The 21,400-nt window shown below is 37.5% G+C and overlaps 1 protein-coding gene across 1 annotated transcript in view; it reads right to left on the minus strand.

The window, feature by feature from the left end:
• Window positions 1-21,400, minus strand: part of LOC306770040 (ras/Rap GTPase-activating protein SynGAP-like) — a gene marked incomplete at both ends in the record, with an annotated part of 42,502 nt that overhangs the window by 17,544 nt on the left and 3,558 nt on the right. Inside the window, 10 exons of the mRNA XM_079258811.1 lie at window positions 417-618; window positions 3,717-3,953; window positions 4,242-4,386; window positions 6,509-6,653; window positions 6,795-7,130; window positions 7,231-7,470; window positions 7,660-7,758; window positions 8,315-8,468; window positions 16,992-17,113; window positions 17,247-17,335. Coding sequence (XP_079114937.1) covers window positions 417-618; window positions 3,717-3,953; window positions 4,242-4,386; window positions 6,509-6,653; window positions 6,795-7,130; window positions 7,231-7,470; window positions 7,660-7,758; window positions 8,315-8,468; window positions 16,992-17,113; window positions 17,247-17,335 — 1,769 coding nt within the window. The remainder of the gene's footprint in view (window positions 1-416; window positions 619-3,716; window positions 3,954-4,241; window positions 4,387-6,508; window positions 6,654-6,794; window positions 7,131-7,230; window positions 7,471-7,659; window positions 7,759-8,314; window positions 8,469-16,991; window positions 17,114-17,246; window positions 17,336-21,400) is intronic.

Below are 21,400 nucleotides of genomic sequence, written 5' to 3' on the forward strand. Positions count from 1 at the left end.
TGGAAAAATCATTGAATTTATAAAGAAAAATGAACTGCTATAAATTTGTCTATTATCCTGAGAGACAGAGAATAGAATAGTTTTATTCATTCATTCACTTATTATCCAAACCGCTTAGACCAATGAAGGGTCGCGGAGAAGCTGGATCCTATCCCAGCAGTCTTTGGGCGAAAGGCAGGGTACACCATGGACAGCTCGCCAGTCCATCACAGAGAATAGTTTTAACTTTCCTAACATACAACATCTGCAGTTCATGTTTAAAAGCGTAACTTGACTTGCAGGAATTTAACTTATCAATACTGCAGTCATTTTAAACATACTGATAGAATTTAAACTATCTGTGCCCTGTTTCTGCATTTTTAGCCAAAGAGAATCCACATAAAAAGTGGTAATTTAACATGTAATGTCCCTCCCACCTTGCTGAGCTGTCCCATAACCTCCCAAAGCAAACTGTGAAGCATGGACAATTCTCTGCCCAGGTCAATATAGCCCTCGAACCCTCCGGCGTTCCCTCCAGTCTCCATGTTGGAAATCTCATAGAGAAACTGCTGCATGGAGCCCCACTCCATCTCCAGGAACTCATTCATGAAATACATGTATTCCTCCTTGGGTCCAAACCTGTACACATAAGCAATAATTACAGGATATAAAAAAAACATCATGCAACACGACACATTGCTAATATTTACAGGTTACATAACAACAGCAAAACCATTAGGGCAGCACTTCACCAATCAGATTTTTATCCTGGAGTGACTGTACAGAAGCAACGGTATCCCTCAATAAATGGCAAATGGCTGAAGACAAACTCCCAGCAGGCTGCTTGAACACCATCCCAACATTCAAATATGGTGATGGCAGCATCTTACACTGAGGAGGAGTTTTGGAAGAGGTGCTGGGAGACAAGTCAGCTTAGAGAGAATGTGAATTCAGAAAAATGTCCTGAGTGTGAAACCTTTAGCAGTATGCTCAATGTCTCAAACAAGAGCTGAAAGATTTTATTTCAATGCAACTACGAGCTCAAATACGCCACCAAGAAAAACAATGAACATGTAGTGTATGTGTAAGAAGTGCATGAGAACATTACTGCGCAGTGTGTGTAAATTTACATACATGTAGTTTCACTCAGGAATGTGTCCTGTAAACACAACTCTTACCAAGAACTAATGCACAGATTTAAGTGGTAGAAGGGAGAAAGTACATATTAAAAGCATTGCTGCTGTATGTAGCCCAGTTGGTGTCAAAACTTGCAAATGCAGCCAAAACAGACAGCCATTAGGAAAGTGATCCTGGCTGATCTGGAGCTCTTTGAAGTCTTCAAACTGTGCACTTCACAGCAAGATGTCTCTATAGGGTGCAATGAGTAGGAGAAGAGTAAAACGAGTATCTTTTCAGAAGGTAATTCCTCCTTTAAAAAAAATAAATCATATCAGGCAGACAGATTTCTAAGAGCTGCATATCTAATAATGTTGGCAATGTTTGTGTTTAAAGGTACAGGTTTCATTTTGTTGTGTCCTTTTGCAGCTACAGATATATAGCTATACCTCTCGTACTTCATCATGCTTATGGTGTCGAATTTAATACCAAACCATTCCTTTCTTCCAGTTTTTTTTTTTGTTTTGTTTTTTCCCCATTAGAGATCTTCTATTTGATCCTGAAGCAATAACTACAGCCATTGTTTTCTCATGCATGCAGCGTTTACTCATTTCTTTAGTCGTATCATTTTTCCTATTCTTTTTCTGACAGACACCACTGATGTTCTGCACTTTGAGATTGTGTTTTAAATACGAAGCAGCATACTTTGTTGGCTTTCACGTGAAATATTCAGTAAAAATGAAGGTTAAGTGGACTTGAGTGAGCTGCTTTCATGGTTTTAGCTACAACAGTAACCGACTAAATTTGACACAAAAAGGCAGAAATTTTGTGTTTGATGGATTATTTCTATGTTGGCACAATTCTTCTTGCCAATAAGTTTTATATCATTGAAAACTAGGGGTGGGAAAATCGAATAGAAAAATCAAATATTGGGAATTTTTGCCTCACAATTTTAAAATCTTTTTTTTTGTTGTTGTTAAAAAAAATCTTTTCTTTTTTTTTCAAATAAATAAAAATAATCCATAGCTAAATTCTTGTCATTTTTATTGTTTTTATTGATCTTTTTACTTGTCCTCTTGGGCATCATAGTAGCAGAATGATGATCAATTTAAATAAAGAAAAAAGTTTTGTACATTTTTTTGGTTTGTTTTTAGTCTACAAAAACCAGCAATATCGGGGAATCACAAGAATTGCAATTTAAATCAAATCAGCACCCAAAAAATCTGAATCAAATCTAATCAAGACGGAAACATATTGTCACAGCCCTATTGAAAACATTATTTTTTCCTATTGAATGATGCGACATCTGTAAGAAAAATGCATATGTGGGATAAGTAGCAGAGCTGAGTCTGAGGGTTGTGCCCATATAAAAACATGACACATCTTCTCTGCCAGGGCCAAACAACTTATTCTGCGATGGACTACCATTAATAGCCTTCACTGCCATTTACATTTAAACTGGTATCAGCAACTAGTGGACTGGAGACATGGTGTGATGGTGTGGGGCTGCATCTTCCTCATTGGCAAAACAAGGCTCGTCATCGTTGGAAGTTAATCTTATTGTAGAGAAATTAGAAGAGATTTTACATCCTAACTCCATCATCTAAAATAACAATGTTTGTCAGCAAAGAATGAGTTTCTTTGAGACTACTGTCAGAATTTGGGTGTAGAAGGGACAGAAAGGCCTGCTTGGAATTCTGACTTCAACCCCATTCAACACTTATGGGATCAGCTTTTGTGTGTGCAGTTTGTGCCAGAGTGACCATCATAGCGACACTGACCAACTTGTGGCAAATGCTGGTTGAAGAATGGGATCCAGTCCCACATCAGTGTGTGACCAAGCTGGTGACCAGCATGAGGAAGATGTCCCAGGCTGTTCTGAATGTGGATGGCTCTTCCATTTACTACTGAGGTCTCCATTAAATAAATAATGTTAAATTAATTAATAGTTAAATTGCCAGTTGCCAGTGGGATTAGACTTTAATCATCCAGCCCACTACACAAAAGAAAACAAGAGTCGATAGCAGAATATGCTGTTTGGTATTGGAAGTAAAGATTCGATCCAACAAATATATATTCCTTTTAAATTTACATGGCACCATTTAAAAAAAAATCTGCATTTGTTTCAAGTCCAACTAAGGAGTTACATTCAGTTTATCAAATATCGGGTGACTTACATCAAAATCTTTCAGGGTACCAAATCATCTGACAGCTGTTAAAATAACTGAATCAAAAGTTTAAGTAAGATTACCACAATCTACTTTAGACCAACCTTTTAATGTTTTAATCATGGAAACCGTCATGCAAAAATAAGTTTGTTCAAGTATTAGTGTGTGTGTGTGTGTGTGTGTGTGTGTGTGTGTGTGTGTGTGTGTGTGTGTGTGTGTGTGTGTGTGTGTGTGTGTGTTAGTGCAATGTGAGAGCATGAATAGATGTGTCACAACAGCTAGGCCCAGAGCTCACTGTGTGAGTAACAGCTTATACCGATGCTGCCAAAACTGCAAGCCTCCATTTCTGGGTCTGTGACATGCATCCCACCCAACACAAGTGTCAAGTGTTTACAAAGCTAAAAATGAACTGAATCAAATCAATGTGAAGGAGCAGGTAAAGACTAGACTCACTTGCTGAAGCTGGCCAGGTTTTGCATCACCTTGGCGATGAGTGTGAGCGTGCGGGATGTGCGTTCAGCAGGATACTCCTGCATTAAGTTGAACAGGGAGGGTGACATGATGGCAGGGCACATAAAGCGAAGAAACAGGGAGGAGCTGATGAGGCTGTCAGCGAGATCCTCTCTTCCGCGCTCAGCGCATCTGGCTCTCCACGAGGCAAAAACTTCCTTCAGTTCTCGAGGAAATATGCTGAAACAAGAACATGGTTTTAACGAAACTGTCAAGCAAAAAGCAGTTTGAGAAAAAAAAAGAAAGTCATATGATATTGTCAAGCTCTATTGTCAAAACTATCAATCATCACTTTTGTGTTTTTTAAAATTACTTCACTGAAAAAGCAAAGTTTTCATATTGCATTCACTTCTTTAATAATAATAAAAAATTAATGCTAAGTCTAAACTTAGCATCGAATAAATCTAAAGCTAAATAATCAGTGTATACATGTAGTTCTCTTTGGATTAATGTGAAACAAAAACTGACCAGAGAGAGTTAATAATCTTGCAGAGTAAGAGCTCGCAGCACATCCGAAGGTTGGCTTGATGGTCAACAAGGACTGATGGTGGGACGCGCATGGGATCCACCTCACAGTTCTCCTCAGACTCGTATAAGGCCCGAATAAAGTCACCTGAAAGTTGTGCAACATGAATTCAATATGTATCTGGTACCAAAAAATAAAAAGTCATAAAATCATGATTCTTGACTTAAAAGGGAAAAAAATACACCATCTAAATCATTATGAGTAAATTATATCACAAAAATGTTGATTATAAAGCCTGAAAAATGTTTATGATCATGCATGACAGTTAATGAAAGGTTTCCAAAACCACTTAGCAAAAAAGAAAAAAAAAGAATAATGCAAGATATAATGGATTATGTCCAGCATTTATAATGCTTTTTAAGACATGTTTGTGAGCAGTAAGGTGCAGTTAAGAGCATTTATGAATTACATCAAGTCTAATATATTAATTATAATGTTATTGTAAAGTGATAATACATCATAAGCTTGACATTTATAAAACTGTATTACCAAATATGCTCCTGCGTGTATGCAAATAATGTGATATATTCCTATGGCATTTTCATTCTTTCCAGAAGCTCGATAAAATATTGGCTTTGTCCACTTTTTTAAAGATTTTTTATGAAGTCTCTGAGTTCTGCACTTTGTTAATTAGTTGCCTGTTACGATCTCAGACTTGTGGAACCAAAGAATAAAGAATGAGCAGTAATCTGACAGTCACACAGTGCACATCTGTAGAAAAACGGTTCACAATGTATCCCCAACTCTAATGCATACATTACTTGAAGACATGTTATATTAAATTAATGTAATAATCAAGAATAAAAACTCCTTACAAACACATTTAACGAGTATGGTCACTTCTATTCTGTCCCTTCTATACACACATCTATTTGCAATAACAGGAGTTGTCTCCTGCTTTCAACACATGCTGGCTTATCTCACAAGTATCACTTCTGCACTTAATAATAGTCATTAATCCTCGATAATATCTAATTTCATTCAAATTGTGCATTTGGAACTTCCATTAAATAAGAAAGCGTAGCAGCAGATGTCAACACCTTTCCCCCTCCCGATGGATGAGAAGTGGGGTCTGTTGAGGCCATTGTCACGTTCAAGAAACCAGTTGCAGATGATTTGAGCTTTGTGACATGGTGCATCATCCTGCTTGGAGTAACCACCAGGATACTGGGTACACTATGGCCATTAAGGGTTGTACATGCCTAACAACCACGTGGAGTTTAGGCTGTAAGGCTAATACAATGCTCAACTGATGCCAAAGGGCAGAAATTATGCTCAGAAGATATTCCCCACACTATAACACCACCACCAGTCTGACCTGCTAATACACGGCAGGGTGAATCTCTGCTTTTTATACTGTTTTCCCCAAATTCTGACCTTATCTAGTATAGGAGCTGAAATGGAGATTCGTCAGACCAGACTATGTTTTTCCAGGTTTCTATTGTTCATTTATGTCTTTGACATTTTTAGTGTTTTCATGAAGTTGCAGCTAATGTTGACACAAGCTTCTTCACAAGTTTAATTAAAGCTGGGGTAGGTAACGTTGGGGAGCTAGCGAGATGTGAAAGTGGCGCCCTGTCTTGACTCCTCCCCCTCTGGTTTTGCTACTTACGCAATCCAAGGCTTTTTTCTTACCTCCGCCAAGGAGGTTATGTTTTTACCGGCATTTATTTATTTGTGTTATGGACGGATTTTGATTCATTTTTAACAAAAATATGAAAAGGAAGGGTTTAATTTTGGTGGTGATCCAGATCACAGTTTGGATCAAGGAATATTTTCAATGCTGTAGAGGAGGTTTGCGCTCTCCGAGTGCTTTTCTAGTTCACAGCTTTTTCCACCAACGATTTTCTCTTTCTCAGCTGTTTAGCGAGAGGAGGCAAATAAACTGAGCCGGGTCAGGAAATCCTTCCTGCATATTCTCAGCCGTGATGACGCTTACAAAATATAAGAAATGAACAACTTCAGTACAGCCCGAACGGTTTGACTGATCAGAGTTTTTACAGATTTACAGTAAACTGAGAGATCTAACTCTATTTCTTATTGTTCATGATTTAAACATGTACAGACTACAATCAGGATGATGAAACTTCACCCAGAGTAAAAAGAAAAATGTCTCTGAGCAAGATTACCTATCCCAGCTTTAAGAATGTTCATAAAAAGATTGGATTTACTCTCAACCACAAATAAAGAAAGTGATGTGCAGTCTCACCGATAGCTTCCTTGAGGTATCTGTGACCTATAAGTTTGAGGTACTCTTCCACAGCCTTTGTAGCGAGTGTGTTCTCCCGAAAGATCAAGTGCTCACGGTCCATGAATCGATCCACCTCACACATCGCCATGTCAGACAGGAACTCCTGAGAAGAGATTACACTTTCAGCTCACTGACTTTTTAGAAAGGAAAAAATTCTTTTTTTTTTCCTAAATTCACAGCAATAGTGTGTAAACAGACATGTTTCAGGACAAAGTACACTGTAACGCGCAACATCTGGCTTCACCTTTGTCTTCCCCGTACTCTGGAGGATGTGCACTAGAGCAAATGCCACCTCTTCTTTACTTTTCACACTCAACAGCGGCTCCAGGACTGCACACAGTGTTCGGTAGTTGTTGGTAATGTACTCGGCAAACTCCTTGTACAGCTCCATCGGTAGAATATTCATCGTCTGGTAGCGAGACTTGACACGCAGTGAAGCATTAATCACTTTGGTACTCCCAACACCGCCACTTTTTGCCAGAACGCTGGATTGTATCACCGGGTACCACTGCTCGACAAACTGCCTGCCTGTGATGCTGGATATGGGGATGCTGACAAGGCCAAGGTATGTGCTTTTTTCCTTTAAAGCAAACAGAAACATCATTATCGTATTTATCTGGTACTTTACACTAAAAAATAAATGAATGTTAAAAAAAAATGTAATAAAACGCTTTCTTTACTTTGCGTCTCTTTTTGTCCGTTTCCTTGTAAAGGTGCAAACGAAGGCTACGAATGGTGGGCAAATTGTTGAATTCAAAATGCTCTCCCCAGAAGACAGTGTCGGTGCGGGGTTTGCTGGTGGTGCGTGCGTACAGCATGTCATCCAGACACAGCTCACAGTAGTAGCGTTTCTTTGCTGGAAGATCTCGAGCCTCAATGATCCACAACTTGAGCACATTGTCCACCCGTCTGCTGTTATCCTGAAAGTGGAACGAGGAGTTCTATTACTGCATTATAGCAGTCCTTACATACACCCGTTTGAGAAAAAAAGAAAAGAAACTAATGTGTCAGTGTGTGTGGTTCATTTTAAAACAAGAACTTCTATTAGCTTCAATGGTTTAGGTGTGAAAAGTAAATCAGAAAAAGAAAATCTACTGCACCAAATCTACCTTGTTAGGTTTTACGGCACGTTGAAGATTTTCAATCCATTTGTCTCTTTCTGAAGCTGAGCGGCAGGCAAAACATTTTGTCCCTGAATTGGTGGTTACCTGTAGGAGAAATAAAAGTTTAGCCATAATTGCTTATTGTTTCATGTGTGATTATGACTAATAACTACTTTTATTATCAAGACAACTGTTCTTGTTTATTGTCACTTATGAGCTTCTATAGATATGTGTAGGTGCATCGTGATTCTGGAGATACTGGAAAAGGAACATTGTCATCTGTGGAAAGAAATTTCTCATTTTTGATATAGTATTAAAAGCAGAAACACTTATCAAGTAATTAATATACTGGTAATTAGCTAATATTTTCTGAATACATGTATCAGTGAGATCACATATCATTAGTACCATACAGTAAATTAAAAAGATATTATTTATATTTTACAGAAAGCACAATGCAGAAAAAAAAATAATTTAAATATTTTATATATCATTATATACTTTGTCCACTGGTTACACTCGGGTGTTGCATCTTCTTTACTAACATGTTGCCTAAAAGTGAATTTTAAACTGATACAAATCAAGTATCAGTCATGTTGTTGTGAAAATCTTTCCAATCAATCAAACCATGAAAAAGGACATGTCAAACAACATGACAGACCTCAAAGCAGTACTCTTGTCCTAAAATGCTTGAGTGGACAGGCTTGATTATGGCATCTTCATCCAAAACTAGGTCCAGGGCCTCTGCAGCACTGCTGGGGGAAAGAAGCGACTCGTGGGAGTGGGATTCTTTGAAGCTTTGCATCAAGCGTGTCCTAGTGAGAGAAGAAGATCTGACTTATTTTTAGAGTTCATAAAGATGTTTTTATGCTTCTTTTTTTTCCTGTTTTAATGTCTCTGTAAAGCACTTTGAAATCCCCCTGTTGCTGAATTGTGCTGTACAAATAGACACCTTGGCTTACCTTTGTGATACAATAACATTTTTGAGAATTAATCTGTTTATATTAAAAATTTTAGACAGGCAGGTTTTCAGCTTGCAGTTGACTCTTATGATACTCCTCATACTCCATAGTCCATAGCTTAAACAATAAAACCCTGATTAAAAATAACCTTGTTATACAGTCAAGTGTTACCAGTTTGGATGTAGTTTTAGCAGACAACACCCACTTAAATATTCTTACGGACCAAGTAACCTCAACCCAGTAACGGCATATCCAAACAATGGTCTCCCAGAGACACAGAAGGATTAATGAACGGCTGCACTGGGCCCAGGCTTTACTCCAGAAAAATTAGGATGATGTTCAGAAGAAAACTGAATGAAAAATGGTAAATACATTGTAGAATTAAAAAAGCATGGAAATTGGATGGTTTTTGTCTTTTTAGCGTAGGTAGGTCTGTCCTGAGTGGGACGGGTATGGGCCTTTTTAGACATCCTTGCCTGGAAGACTGCAGTTTCATAATCTGTCCATGTCCTCTGCAGGGCAATGTGTGCCTCCCACATCAAATACTTGAAAAGCCAATATAATGTCGGTATTGTGAACTGTGGGGCAAAGATTTCAGTTTAGAGCAGCTCAGACCCCCTGCAGTCAACAAAAATAGTAAATATAAGTGTAAGGGATGGGAGCAGTGTGATCAAGAGGCAACCTTTAGAGGAAAAAAGTGGAATTTGAAGCAGAAAGGTGAGCCAAGGTGCAGTAAGGTCCGCAAACAGCTAAATACAAGAAAATTCTTGCTGAGACTGAATATGTGTTACCATCAAGACCACGAGCCATGAGTAAGCACCCATTCTTCACGCTCAGTTGTAGCTTTTGTGGCTGAGATGCAGTTAACAGAGAACCAAGTAAAGAAGAAAATGTCTTTTTGGTAAACATCTCTGTCTGGGGTTGCAATTTATTTGCAGGGATGCTTTTTGTGGAACATTAAAAATAGGGACATTTAAAGCTTTTCTCCAAGGATACACAAGCAACTTATAAGATTCTGAAGTGGGCAATACTCTTGTCCTTTATATTTCTAATTCTGTATAAGGAAAATAACTAGAGATCTTCAAAATTCTTCTTTACAGATATTAAACCTAGCGAATTTGTCAAACTCTTAAATTCTTACAACAATATCAATCAATACTATTTGTGCCGAACAAACAAAAATATTTCAAATATTATACAAAAAATTTCTTACATTTTGTGTTTTAGATAAGAGGACACATAGCTGAAGAGTTTAACATATAGTATATGTATATTGTGTAAAGGCTGTGTCATTAAAAAAGTAAAAAATGATACAGATTGTTTCAGACATTGCACTTCAATGCCGATATCAGCAAATATTATCAGTAGGTCAATAACAAGGCTCTAAAAATAACAATATAGTGAATGATTTTAGGTTTGGGGGGGGGGCATACCAAACATCCCGAGTGACAATCAATTCAATTTAGCTTTATTTGTATAGAGCCACTTCGCAACCATGTTGTCTCAGGGCACTTTAAAGACACATCAGTGCAAGCCAATTCATGAAAAGCCCAACTAATAGAAACCAACTGACTGAATCGAATCTTGACTTCAAACCCATCCCCCATCATAAAGAAGGAGGAGGAACAGGAAGAATAAAATAAAAAAAGGAGGAAGAAAAAGAAGAAATAAGAAGAAGAACAAAAGAAACTGTCCATTACATTATACTTTAGAGAAAAAGCAGGTGATTTGGTAAATGTATTTAATAATGAAAATAAGTCCTGGAACCTCCTATATTAATAATAACAATCATTACTAAACAGATACTTGGATTCTTTCCAAAAATTAAAAAAAAAAAATGCACAACTTCTAGAAAAAATTTCAGGACCAACTAAAGAAAAGTAATTAAATTTAAAAGGTGTAGTTTTCAGCTGCACTATTTAAAAAAAAATAGGAGTGAAATTGGATTAAAGCTGATTGGAAACCAAAGAGAAAAGCTGGAAACAGGCTTCCATGTTGATCAGAGGTGTGGTGAATATTCATATCTGAAGAGAAATGTCAGTGCAGAACGCAGCCTGTGAAAAAATGCTTCGATTGGCAGCAAAGGTAGAGCAGCTGCGTTGGAAAGCTGAAGTGTGAAGTTGGATGCTGTGGGTTTATAGCAAAGTCAACTTAACACTACCGGGTGAATTAAGCGTGTGTGGGCAGAACTCAAAGCAGGCTGTGAAGGCAGCTGTCTGAGGCAGCGGTGAACGGCGGTGGTAGGAGAGCAGAGCATGATGATTGAGGCAGTCGCTGAAACCCTAACATTATTAAAGCTCTCCCACCAGCGCAGCCCCCAACAAAACCCACCGGGTTCATGTGTAATTTGTTTAAACATTTAAAATGGGCTTCTGCATTTCAGAACAAAAGCTTCATAACATCCTCCGGTAAGTGATATTCTCCTTGTGGACATCCACACCCGCCCCAAATATGTCTGTAACGCATCTCCTGTGGCGACAGGAAAGTGTGCTGTCAGCACTACATTTTTATTCTCTCCCTCTCCACAGCTTTAAATTTCCCATATGTGCGTCGTGACTGGATTGCATGAGGACTGCATAAAATTTTGATCACAATGCAAGCAAGATTCCACTGGGATGTGACCCCTCCTCTGAACACACAACTAGAAAAAGCTGTCAGGAGGGCCTCTTGAGCTGCAAGCTACTGCATCCTGATGAGAGTGAATCACAGAAAAACATCACACAGAGAAGACAAATGGAAGTAAAATGTTAATGTAGCTTCACCCTTCTCTGAAAAAGTGTTCCTGTCTTTTTTTCTTCTTCACACCTAAATGGATCTTTGTCAGGTGAAAATGTATTACCAAACATTTGTTAGCAAGTTGGTCTTCAATTTGGCCCTCCATCTTGAAGATTGATTTTGGTTTTATTGTTGACTTAGAAAACACTTAATAGGTTTACTCTTTTATATCTTTTAAACTTCTTAAAAATATATGTGCTTTCCAGGTCACTCAGGCCAGTTGATTGTTTGCTTTTCGTTGTCCAAAGTCAGGCTATCACATAGCCAGCCTTGAACACATGAACACATGTATTTTTTTCTACCTGCAATTTTTTTTGTGTGTTTGTGCCGAGCAGCCATGTGTCGGTAAAGTTTTTGGAGACTTAAAGTGAATATTTTAGAAAACACCCTCCAAAGTGAAGATTTGTCTCTGACTGTCATACTCTTCATGGACAAATTTGTGTCTTTTCCCCTTTCTTTATTTAGCCAACCAAGGCAATTGATTATGTTACTAGTTATAATCACTAATGTGCCCCACAAGGCAAATTGTCGTGATTGTCGTGTCTTATTTGTCATATATTTGTTTTTAAATTGATTTATTACTTCAGATATAATATTTATTACATTGTTTTGTTTTTTTTGTATCATTTTGTTCTTTTGAGCAGTTTTTGTAACCCTTCAGCATATGCAGACCCCAGAAAGAGTAGCTACCACGTTGGAGGCAGCTTATGAGGATTAACGAAAAACTGAATAAAATAGTGGTGGTGCTAAACTTTTAAACACGGTTTCTACCTGTTTGCAGCTAACTATGCCGTTAGGAACAAACTATTCAGAATCAGAGGCATCAAAATTTGTTCCGGAGTACGCTGCTATAGAAAACAAAGTTGCTGGGGGTTTTTTGGGGTTTTTTTTTCCAGATGTGTTTAAAAGTTTCTCTTTGAGTTTCCCTTCTAAAGGTTGGTGAGACAACTTTAGAAATAAGGTCATTTTTGCTGAAAAATGGTAAAACAACTGTTCTATATCCAGGACGTTGTTGTGATTCATTCATACACTGAAGAACAGGAAACAGTTATGACATCACCTGTCAGCCCTGTAAAATAAATTAATCAATCCATACACACAGTAACTCTGTGTTTTAATGGGATTATACTTTTTCTTGCAGGTGGTGCTGAGTGGACCAGTACTCTCTCCTGCCCCCCTTCAGAAAATTGATCTGGGAACTAAATAATAATTCATTCCGGTATAGCTTCAATGTCACCAAAAGACACCAAGAAATTAGAAATGTTTTGAAGTGTAACAGAGCGTTCTGCTATGATTGATGACTACATCTGCTGCTAAGGCTCAGTGAAACAGCTGCTGTCCTCTTTCAAAATTTGCCATCAGTAAACGTGGCTGCAGAAACCTCATTTATTTTAACTGTAAATATTGTAAAGATTGAACCATACACGTTTGAAACTAAAGTCCTTTCAGCGGATACACATCTGAGAATCTGAGGAAGATGGATGAGCATATTACAAACAGATGTCTGGTCAGTTGCAGACTACACTGTTGGAAAGTGTTCAGTGTTTTAAATGCTACCTAACTGCATCAGGAAATTTAAAAGAAATCGCTTTGTTTTGTTTACAGCACCTCACAGATGGTGAATTAGGCTCCCTGATGACTGTTTTTGTGATGCTTTCAATGCTACATTTGGACGCATGTCCACAAGGGCAAAAAATTAGCAAAAAGCAACATGTAGGTCAGCAGAGAACAGTTAAGTAGCAACTCTTGTCAGCATGCACACTCGCTCACTGAAAATGCTGCAGCAAGCTGCCTGCTGTTTTCCCACATGGTCGCCCTTGCTCCTTTTCGGGACTCTACCAAGTTACTGGTTACTGAGTTTTCAGCAAGAACTCCAGCGCAAATGCTTACAATCTCAGATGAAACACATCTGAAAGAATGATGCTGCAGTGCTTGTATGAAAACAACTTTAGCTAGACCACAAATGATAAAATCACTAACTTAAACACCCAGAACGTAACTTTCTGACTTGTTGGATGACACAGTGACATCTAGCATGTGTATTTCTGGAGCCGCTGCTGCCCAGCAGTGTCCTGAGGCTTAGAAACTGTGCTATACGTCTTTACTTTTGGGACCCTGCATGATGTTGCTGCAGTTTCACTTCACACTAGAAAGCGCACTGGCTGTTTTGAACGTGCAACGATGCTAATTCAGCAAAGAAACGCAAGAAGATTGATATAGAGAAAGTGACTAAACAAGAGTCATTGTAAGATTGTCTTTTGCTTGCTAGAGAGAGCTAACAGCTCAGGCAAGATGCAAGATGGATGGAAAATTAGCCGTCAATAGGGGGCACCTGACAAGGAAAATGGCAAAAGTTTTGTAGTGTGTCTTTAAAGACACATTAAACTGAACAGTGTTTTTAGCCTGTGATGCAGATTTATGCAATTCTCATATTTAGGATTTAAATTTAGAAAGTGCCAAATGCAGCTTTTAAAGAGAACATCTGTTTAGTTTAAGATAAGTATGTCAATACCTCCATTTTTAGAAGGATTAGAGTAAAGATTTTCAAAGATCAGCAAAAAGCAGCAAGATTTATTTTATTGTGTGTTATTCAAGGTTACAGATGCACAATAAGAAATATTGAAATTTCTAAACTTAGTAAAAGGAGCCAGCAGTTAAAGCAGGTTTGTTGAGGACATATATTATATATATATTTATTTATATATATATATATATATATATATATATATATATATATATATATATATACATACACACACATATATACATACATACATGTGCATCGCAATTAAAAACAGACTATAAAGTTTTGCTTTTGCTCATCAATATAAATTCCTAAAGTAATAATAATAAGGAAACACATTTGTAATTTGCACAAATTTGAATTTAACAGTATAATTAGTTTTACACTGTTGAGTAACTTCATCAAATCTGACAAGAAAAAGCCTTTTAAAGTGCCAGTTTAAATGAAAGTGCATTTAATTATGTGGAGCCAGAATATGCATTGAGCAAACCAACTTCTCTCTTTTAGTGTCAATATATCCTTCACATCCAGTAAGCTTTTATAAGCCTTCACTTCATTTATTTTGCATTCATTTGTAATGCACCACAGCTCTGACAACAGAGCCTGGATAAATTGTTTTACTGCTTCTATAAATACCACTCAAAGAGTATCTTCAGTAACTGCCTGAAAGCAGTCTGAAATCATCTGTGAAGGCATCACTAAAGGCAGCGTCCTTCAGCGGGGCAGACACAGTCGGAGTGAAGAGCATTGTGAGAGCTCATCAGAGCACCGCTGGCAACCAAAGATATGTGCACATTCTGCGTCAGCAACATGAAGACAGAAGAGGTTTTGAAATGCTCAAAATATACTTCAGTTTTGTAACGCACGGATTAAAGGAGGATAACATAAATCCTAATGCTGGCGTGCAAGTGTGCAGTAGTGAGTGATTTTAAAAGCGGGCAGGGCTGATGGGAATTCATGGATTTTAGAAAGAAGAAATGATTCATTCAGGCAAGGATAATGTGTTTTATTCTATTATGCATCAAGTTATAAATTGTATAAAGTATTATGCCAGCTTGATTTTAACAATTAAATGTCTTATTCCACTCTGCGATTTGTCATCCCAGCCAGAGGTTAAAATGTTCCAGTGTTAGTCTGACTTTATTTAGAAGTTGTAATTCTACGTGTGAATACTTTGTTCTTTCACTGATGTGTCGTTCTCCGTGTAACCTGAATACAAATAAAAGTATTCGACAAGTAAGAATTAAAGATTAATGGCAGTGACTTAAATTTGGATTAGGAACTTAGTGGCCAATCATCATCTAATTCTTATGAAATTCTACTGATGAAATCTGAATGAAATTTTCCATTACAGGCAGTGACTGGATTTGCCTTGAGCTCTTATGTTCTCTTGAGTCAGATGCTTTGAATACATCTTCATCCAGAACCTTTTTGATTTTTAACTATGTTAAAGAATATTTTAATGTAGGATCAAACAGCAGTTTGTGTTTATTTCCAGTAGAAGACAGGTACAGTGGAGGACTATCATGCTCTTGGTGAGAAAGCCAAACTAAAATATGTTTAAACTGTTATGGAAACTGTTGACTTGTTGCAACACCGGCGTTATTTGGGCCAAAAAAAGTAACCTGGCAAGCCAGACTCTCCGGTTGTACCAGCATAGAGTCTGGGAACTCACATCAATGGATTTCTAAGGCGGGACAAACAATCGCAGACTAAACCAATCAGAAAAATGGCAGATGTGACATCAGTAAAGCGGCAGCCTACATTGTCCGGAAGTGTTCAGTAGGGCGAACGCAACAGAAGAAAATAAACATGGCGTTTAGTACAGAAGACATCATTGACCTGTGTCGTTTTTGCTGTAAAGACCTGAGGCTACATTGCGTTATTGGCAACTTGGTGTTGCTTTTTAAACCTAATCGTGAGTCAGAAACTAATACTTTGCAACGAAAACAAAGAAACAAACTCTTGCTATGTCCATGCGCCATCTTGAATGTTTTGTAGAATACGTGGTGACTCAAGGCAAGAGGCAAGAGTCTCCTTAGATAGACCAATCAGAGTGGCCGGTTGTTTAAGACAAATGCGAATCTCCGTGAAGGAGAGGGACTCCAGACTGAGTCGCTCTGTATTGAATACATAGAGCAGTCCAGTCTGGCATGCCAGGCTACAAAAAATGTAATCAAAGTAAAACACTGATGGGGAAAAGTGACATTGTGTAAAAATGTGTAATGTAGCATTCACTTAAAATGCTAAAAAAAAACATTATGGGTTTAAAATGTTAAAAAGTGGAAAATTGAAAAAGCGTCTCTTCTGTCATCCATCATCTGAACTTGTAAACTTGGCTAGCCATTTGGACTTTACTTTACTGCTGATCAAATAAAAAAAATACATTATCGTCACAATGGGGAAAATTTTCATGTGCTCAAAAACTACAACACTACAGTCACATTGCAATAACCAGCCAGAAGGCGTTCACATCGAGAAATTCAGATTCGGGACATTCAGATAATCTGCATGGGCAGTTCATTTCAAATAGTGCTGCTATATGCCCAAATATTTAAGTGCACATGGTCTGAATAAGATTCTCACTGGTTATGACCAGACTGTGGACTCAATCCGACCATGTTGCCAGTGACAGAAAATGTCATGCAAAGTTCAGATTACTGTGATTCCTCAAACACCCATATACTTCTAAAGGATTCTGGGAGCTGACAGCACTTTACATTGCCAGCAACATGCCTGGATTCAAAGGGTTAGCTTTCTGGAGTTAAATATCCTAAAGATGGCCTAAAGCGTGTGGATTTGAGATTCAGATTACCATATCAAAAGCTCCCCATCGAGTTGCAGCCAGGGCCTCATCCCTGCTTTTCACACTATGTGATAAATTGTGAAATTATTCCGAGGTCAAAACATATTCGCCCACAAAACAGGAATAACTAGAAATGTGGAAATGCATTGTATAAACTTTATCCTCAAACAGTAGTTGAAAATCATTAAGAAAAACAAAAGATTATAAATGGATGATAACCTGAATTACATGAATGCCTCCCAAAAAAAAAAATATATAAAAGGTTACTTGCCTCTCTTGGTCAGCACTCCGAAACCGGGGCAGAATCATCTGTCTGAAGCTGCTGGTCCGGTCCAGTTTGGGCTGACTTTTTGCCCTCTTGATGGAACCCTTTAACCTCCTATTGAGAAAACTCTAAGGATTCAACAAAAGAGAGAGTAAAACAACTTTGAAGTAAACAAGAAACGTCACTCTGACATTGTGAACAAACAGTTTAAACATCCAAGACAGCCACAATATGCATTATCTGTGATGTCACTACACTCACCGGCTGCCTGAAGGGCTGCGGAGTCGTGTTAGGAGGGGTCTCCATGCTTGACTGTCTTACAGAGGCAAAACTTGCCCTGCGAGATTGGTCTACGAAGAAACGGTGCAAAACATGAGAATGACATAAATCATATACATTAAAACTATTACACTCATGGCATGTGCTTCACTTGGATTAATGTGCTATTTTTCTATAGTAAACATTGCATTCAATAATTATCACAACCGATAAGCAATCTACAATGAAATTAAACGCAGTTCATGCTTTTAATTAAAAGCAACTTTGTATCATTCATCATCTTTCTCTGAGCATGTATCATTATTACCTTGCAGCAGCTGCTTTGACTACATAAAGGGAGAGGAAACAGCATCAAAAAAACATGACAGAACACACACCACTGACAAGCAGGGTACCAGTACGGTAAGCTCAAGCCGAACAACAACACCAACAAGAACATACAGCTAAATTCTGTCCCAAAAAGAGACAAGAGACGTCAACAATGAGATAGACACCTCTATGTTGTCTGTATAAGAAAAGAGCTATCCGTCATGCTGCAAGAAAACCTGGTGGATCCAAAGTCAGTAAAAAAAAAAATTTAAAAAAAAAAAAAAAATGCAAAAACTTGATGTGAGAACTATTTTAAAAAAGAGGACCCACACTCCAATGACTCATCTTGAAAGTTATGGCTTCAGTCTGACTCTGGGCTAGTACAAACTCTGCAATATGCTGATGGATCTATAAAAGTATGAGCAAGTATCTTTAGGGAATCACAGCTGACGCTTTCTCTTTATGGCCGAGTAAGAGGAGCTTACAAGGTTCAAATTCTGTTCTCATATTTATTTCCTAACACAAATATAAGAATGATTTATACAGCGTATTCTAGGATTTTCAATCTCCATGACATGAATAATGGCATATACTAATGGCTGACTGATGTCTCATGTAGACATTTGTTAAGGACCATTAACCAAATTATTTCCTCTTCCTACCTCTAAAACTAAAAGTCTACACATTTTGCATTTTTAAACCTGAATGTTTAACCAACATCCATGTTCAGCATACTTGAAATGTCACTAATTTACCCATGTGATAGCTTTGTAGGGCCAGAAATGTCTTTAATGTTGTTATTCATTCTGCAGTTCTATTTTTGTTTGTGAATGATATGTTGGGGCAAGAAATTACCCATTACCCAGAGGAGCAGTTTTTTCCTTTTGTAACAGAGAATCAAGACACTCTGTCATGCTATGATTTCCTCGCTCCCAGAGCCTGTAAGTAGGCTACTCTCCAGGTTCTATTCTGAAACCCAGCTAATTGTTTGGTATCCATGGAAACAACTCCAAGGGCTCCTGCTTGTATTGTAGAAGATATTGCCACAAACTGCAAAATAAAGATGATAGAAAAAAACATGAGTAACATGACATGCAATACTGCATTTCTAGTGAAAGGATTGAGCCCATCAGCTGGCCACAAGGGGGAATTTTCCTCAGCTGGAGGAAATGTTTCTCTTGTGGCTCATGTGATGCAAATCTTAACACAGCGAATGGATTGAATAACCTGCTAGGATAATATTCAGCATATTTAGCACCTGACCCTAAAAACAGTTACCCGCAACATGGCGTTGTAAGTAAACGTGACATGTTAGAGTACATGGATGTGTTCAGTTGGGCCCCTCTGAATGTAAATTGCTGTCAAGACGGAGTGTGTGGGTGGCAACAGCCTCTAGCTAACTGTGATACAGAGAGAAAGACAGAAAGAGGAAGACTGTGAGTGGGTGTTAGAGAAACATACTCAACCTTTAGGATGTCTATTTATATATCTTTGAAAAACTTAGATTTTTTTTATAAAAACATCAGAACTTTATTACATTTAAGTGAAAAGAAGAGGACTAGGTACAGTGAGCCATCTCCTCATTTTAGTGAACACAACATAAGCAGCTCTAATAAAATACAACCTATAAAGCTGAATTTAAGTTTTACTGTGGATATTTTATATTTTCCATCAAAGACAAGAGTGGTCAACTCTCTAGACCACCCAGGGCGTGCAATCAACAAAACAATCATTACTAAACTAAATATTAAACATAGATTTATTCAGCTGAATCAGTCTTTGCTTCAACACTGAGCCAAATGTCCAGACTGAGTACTGGAGACTTTCAAAAGGACAAACAACTTGAAGAGTTCTCATTAAAAAAGAAAAATCAGTAATGAAGGAGTAATTTAACATACAGAATATCTCTATCACTTTTATCTTTGCTCAAATAAAGACAAAGATGTGTCTTTGCTGTGTGATTTGTGGCAAGAGGCAATAATGGCAATAATACAAAATCAAGGGAAGTCACTGACTACTCTGACTGGAGCTGGGAAAAAAAGATGAGCTAGTTTTGTACTCTGACCTTCCCTTTGTTTTAAGACAGGGGACATACAATACAAAATGAAAGAAATGCAACTCACTATTTTACCTAAAAGTCTCATTGAGATCCTGATGAGCCACAAACAGCAGCCAAGTCAACAGTAGGTGGCAGTGGAATATTATGCAATGATAAGAGGAGCCAATTCAGTGACAATTTAACTTTGGCATAAAAGTAACCACGGAAATTTCTATACTTCTTCAGCCCCTGGATGAAGATTTCCAGCCTAGCTATGCCAGCCACTTGAAGAGCAATCTGATACAGCAGGTTACTCAACTAAAGATGTTAGCTGCTAGCCTCTCCGAGCTAATGCACGGCCAAACAATAAATGATCTAGTATTTATTACCTCAAGTATTTATTACCTCTCACATTTAAACCTTTCAATTAAATCTGTTTTAATTGTGTATGTTTGTATTGGTGAACCAAATTTTTTTTTTTTTTTTTTAATTCTTGGTGGACAATAACGACTGTTTTATTCTATTCTGTTCTTTTCTCTCTTTCTCGCTCGTTTTTATCAATTTCTCTGTTGCCATGGGCAGCTTATTGTTGGCCCGATAAGCAGCTGGCTACAGCAGGGATTTAGCCTCTTGCCAGCTTTAAGATGCTATACAGATTTCAATGATCATCAGTCCTTTTATACCAAGTAATAAAAACACAAGCTTGAGTAGCTCCTCTATTTCAATTTTACTAATTTCAGGATGAGGACAGTTTTATAGTTAATGGATATTAAGTAGAAAATAATGGTTTAATTTTTTTTAAGTGGCCTAGTATTTAAAAGCAGATGAGAGGATCTGCTTGAAACCCAATTTGTAAAGTCCAGAAAAGCATTAGTATAAAAATATATTACAAAATATTCTACAATTAAAATGTACATTGATGCACTTCTGGCTAAATTTTCATGCAAATTTGCTCTCAATGTTGTAAGTTAAGAAAAGGAAAAAAAAAAAAAAAAAAAAAAATCTATGGGCACTGAGGACTTAATAGCAATGCTGATGGCTGTTTTCCCCCCAATTACACAGCTCCCCAAAACATGACAACTTATAGCCCTGAGAGATGATGCATTAACTGAATTCTGATTAACTTTAGCTGGTAGAGGTCGATGATGGCAGATAATTGATTTATAATTATATAATATAAAGTGACAAATAGAAAATTAAGCAAAAGTAGAGAAACTCAGAACAGCTGCACTGCATACCATTATTTATTTGAACCCCTAATTTCATTCCAACATAAAGATCTGTGAGAAGCAGTTTCTTAAAAACATTAATATGTCCTAAATGGAACAAGGGAGCAAGTCTGATTCAATCAGCAGTGATGCTTTGAGCCAAGTGCTAACACCAGCATAATCTCACATTAACAGTACTATGCTGCACTGCTGTTTTGTTATCATGATAATATTGGCTTATTGGCATTCAAATTGGGGATTTGCCTTTTTCCTTCACTTGTGGACTAAATATAGATTTTTTATGTGCACCCAACCTCAAATCTGATTATCCAGTTAGGAAACAACGTCAGCAAGCCGCTGTTATTTACAGTTTGAGCTGAAGGAAACATGCATGTTTGTAGCTAATTTTGCAGCACATTTGTTAGATGAATGTTTGTTCTGTGTAAAGATATCCAGAGAGGAGATATTTCATCACAATCTACTACAATTAACAGTGAAAGATCTGGCAGGTAATTTGCTTTGCCAGTCATAGTGATAAAAGAGCAAATCCTAAGATTTAAAATAAAGTTTTCACAAATATT

The sequence above is a fragment of the Telmatherina bonti genome (assembly GCF_933228915.1).
Source record: "Telmatherina bonti genome assembly, chromosome: 19".
Lineage (NCBI taxonomy): Eukaryota > Metazoa > Chordata > Actinopteri > Atheriniformes > Telmatherinidae > Telmatherina > Telmatherina bonti.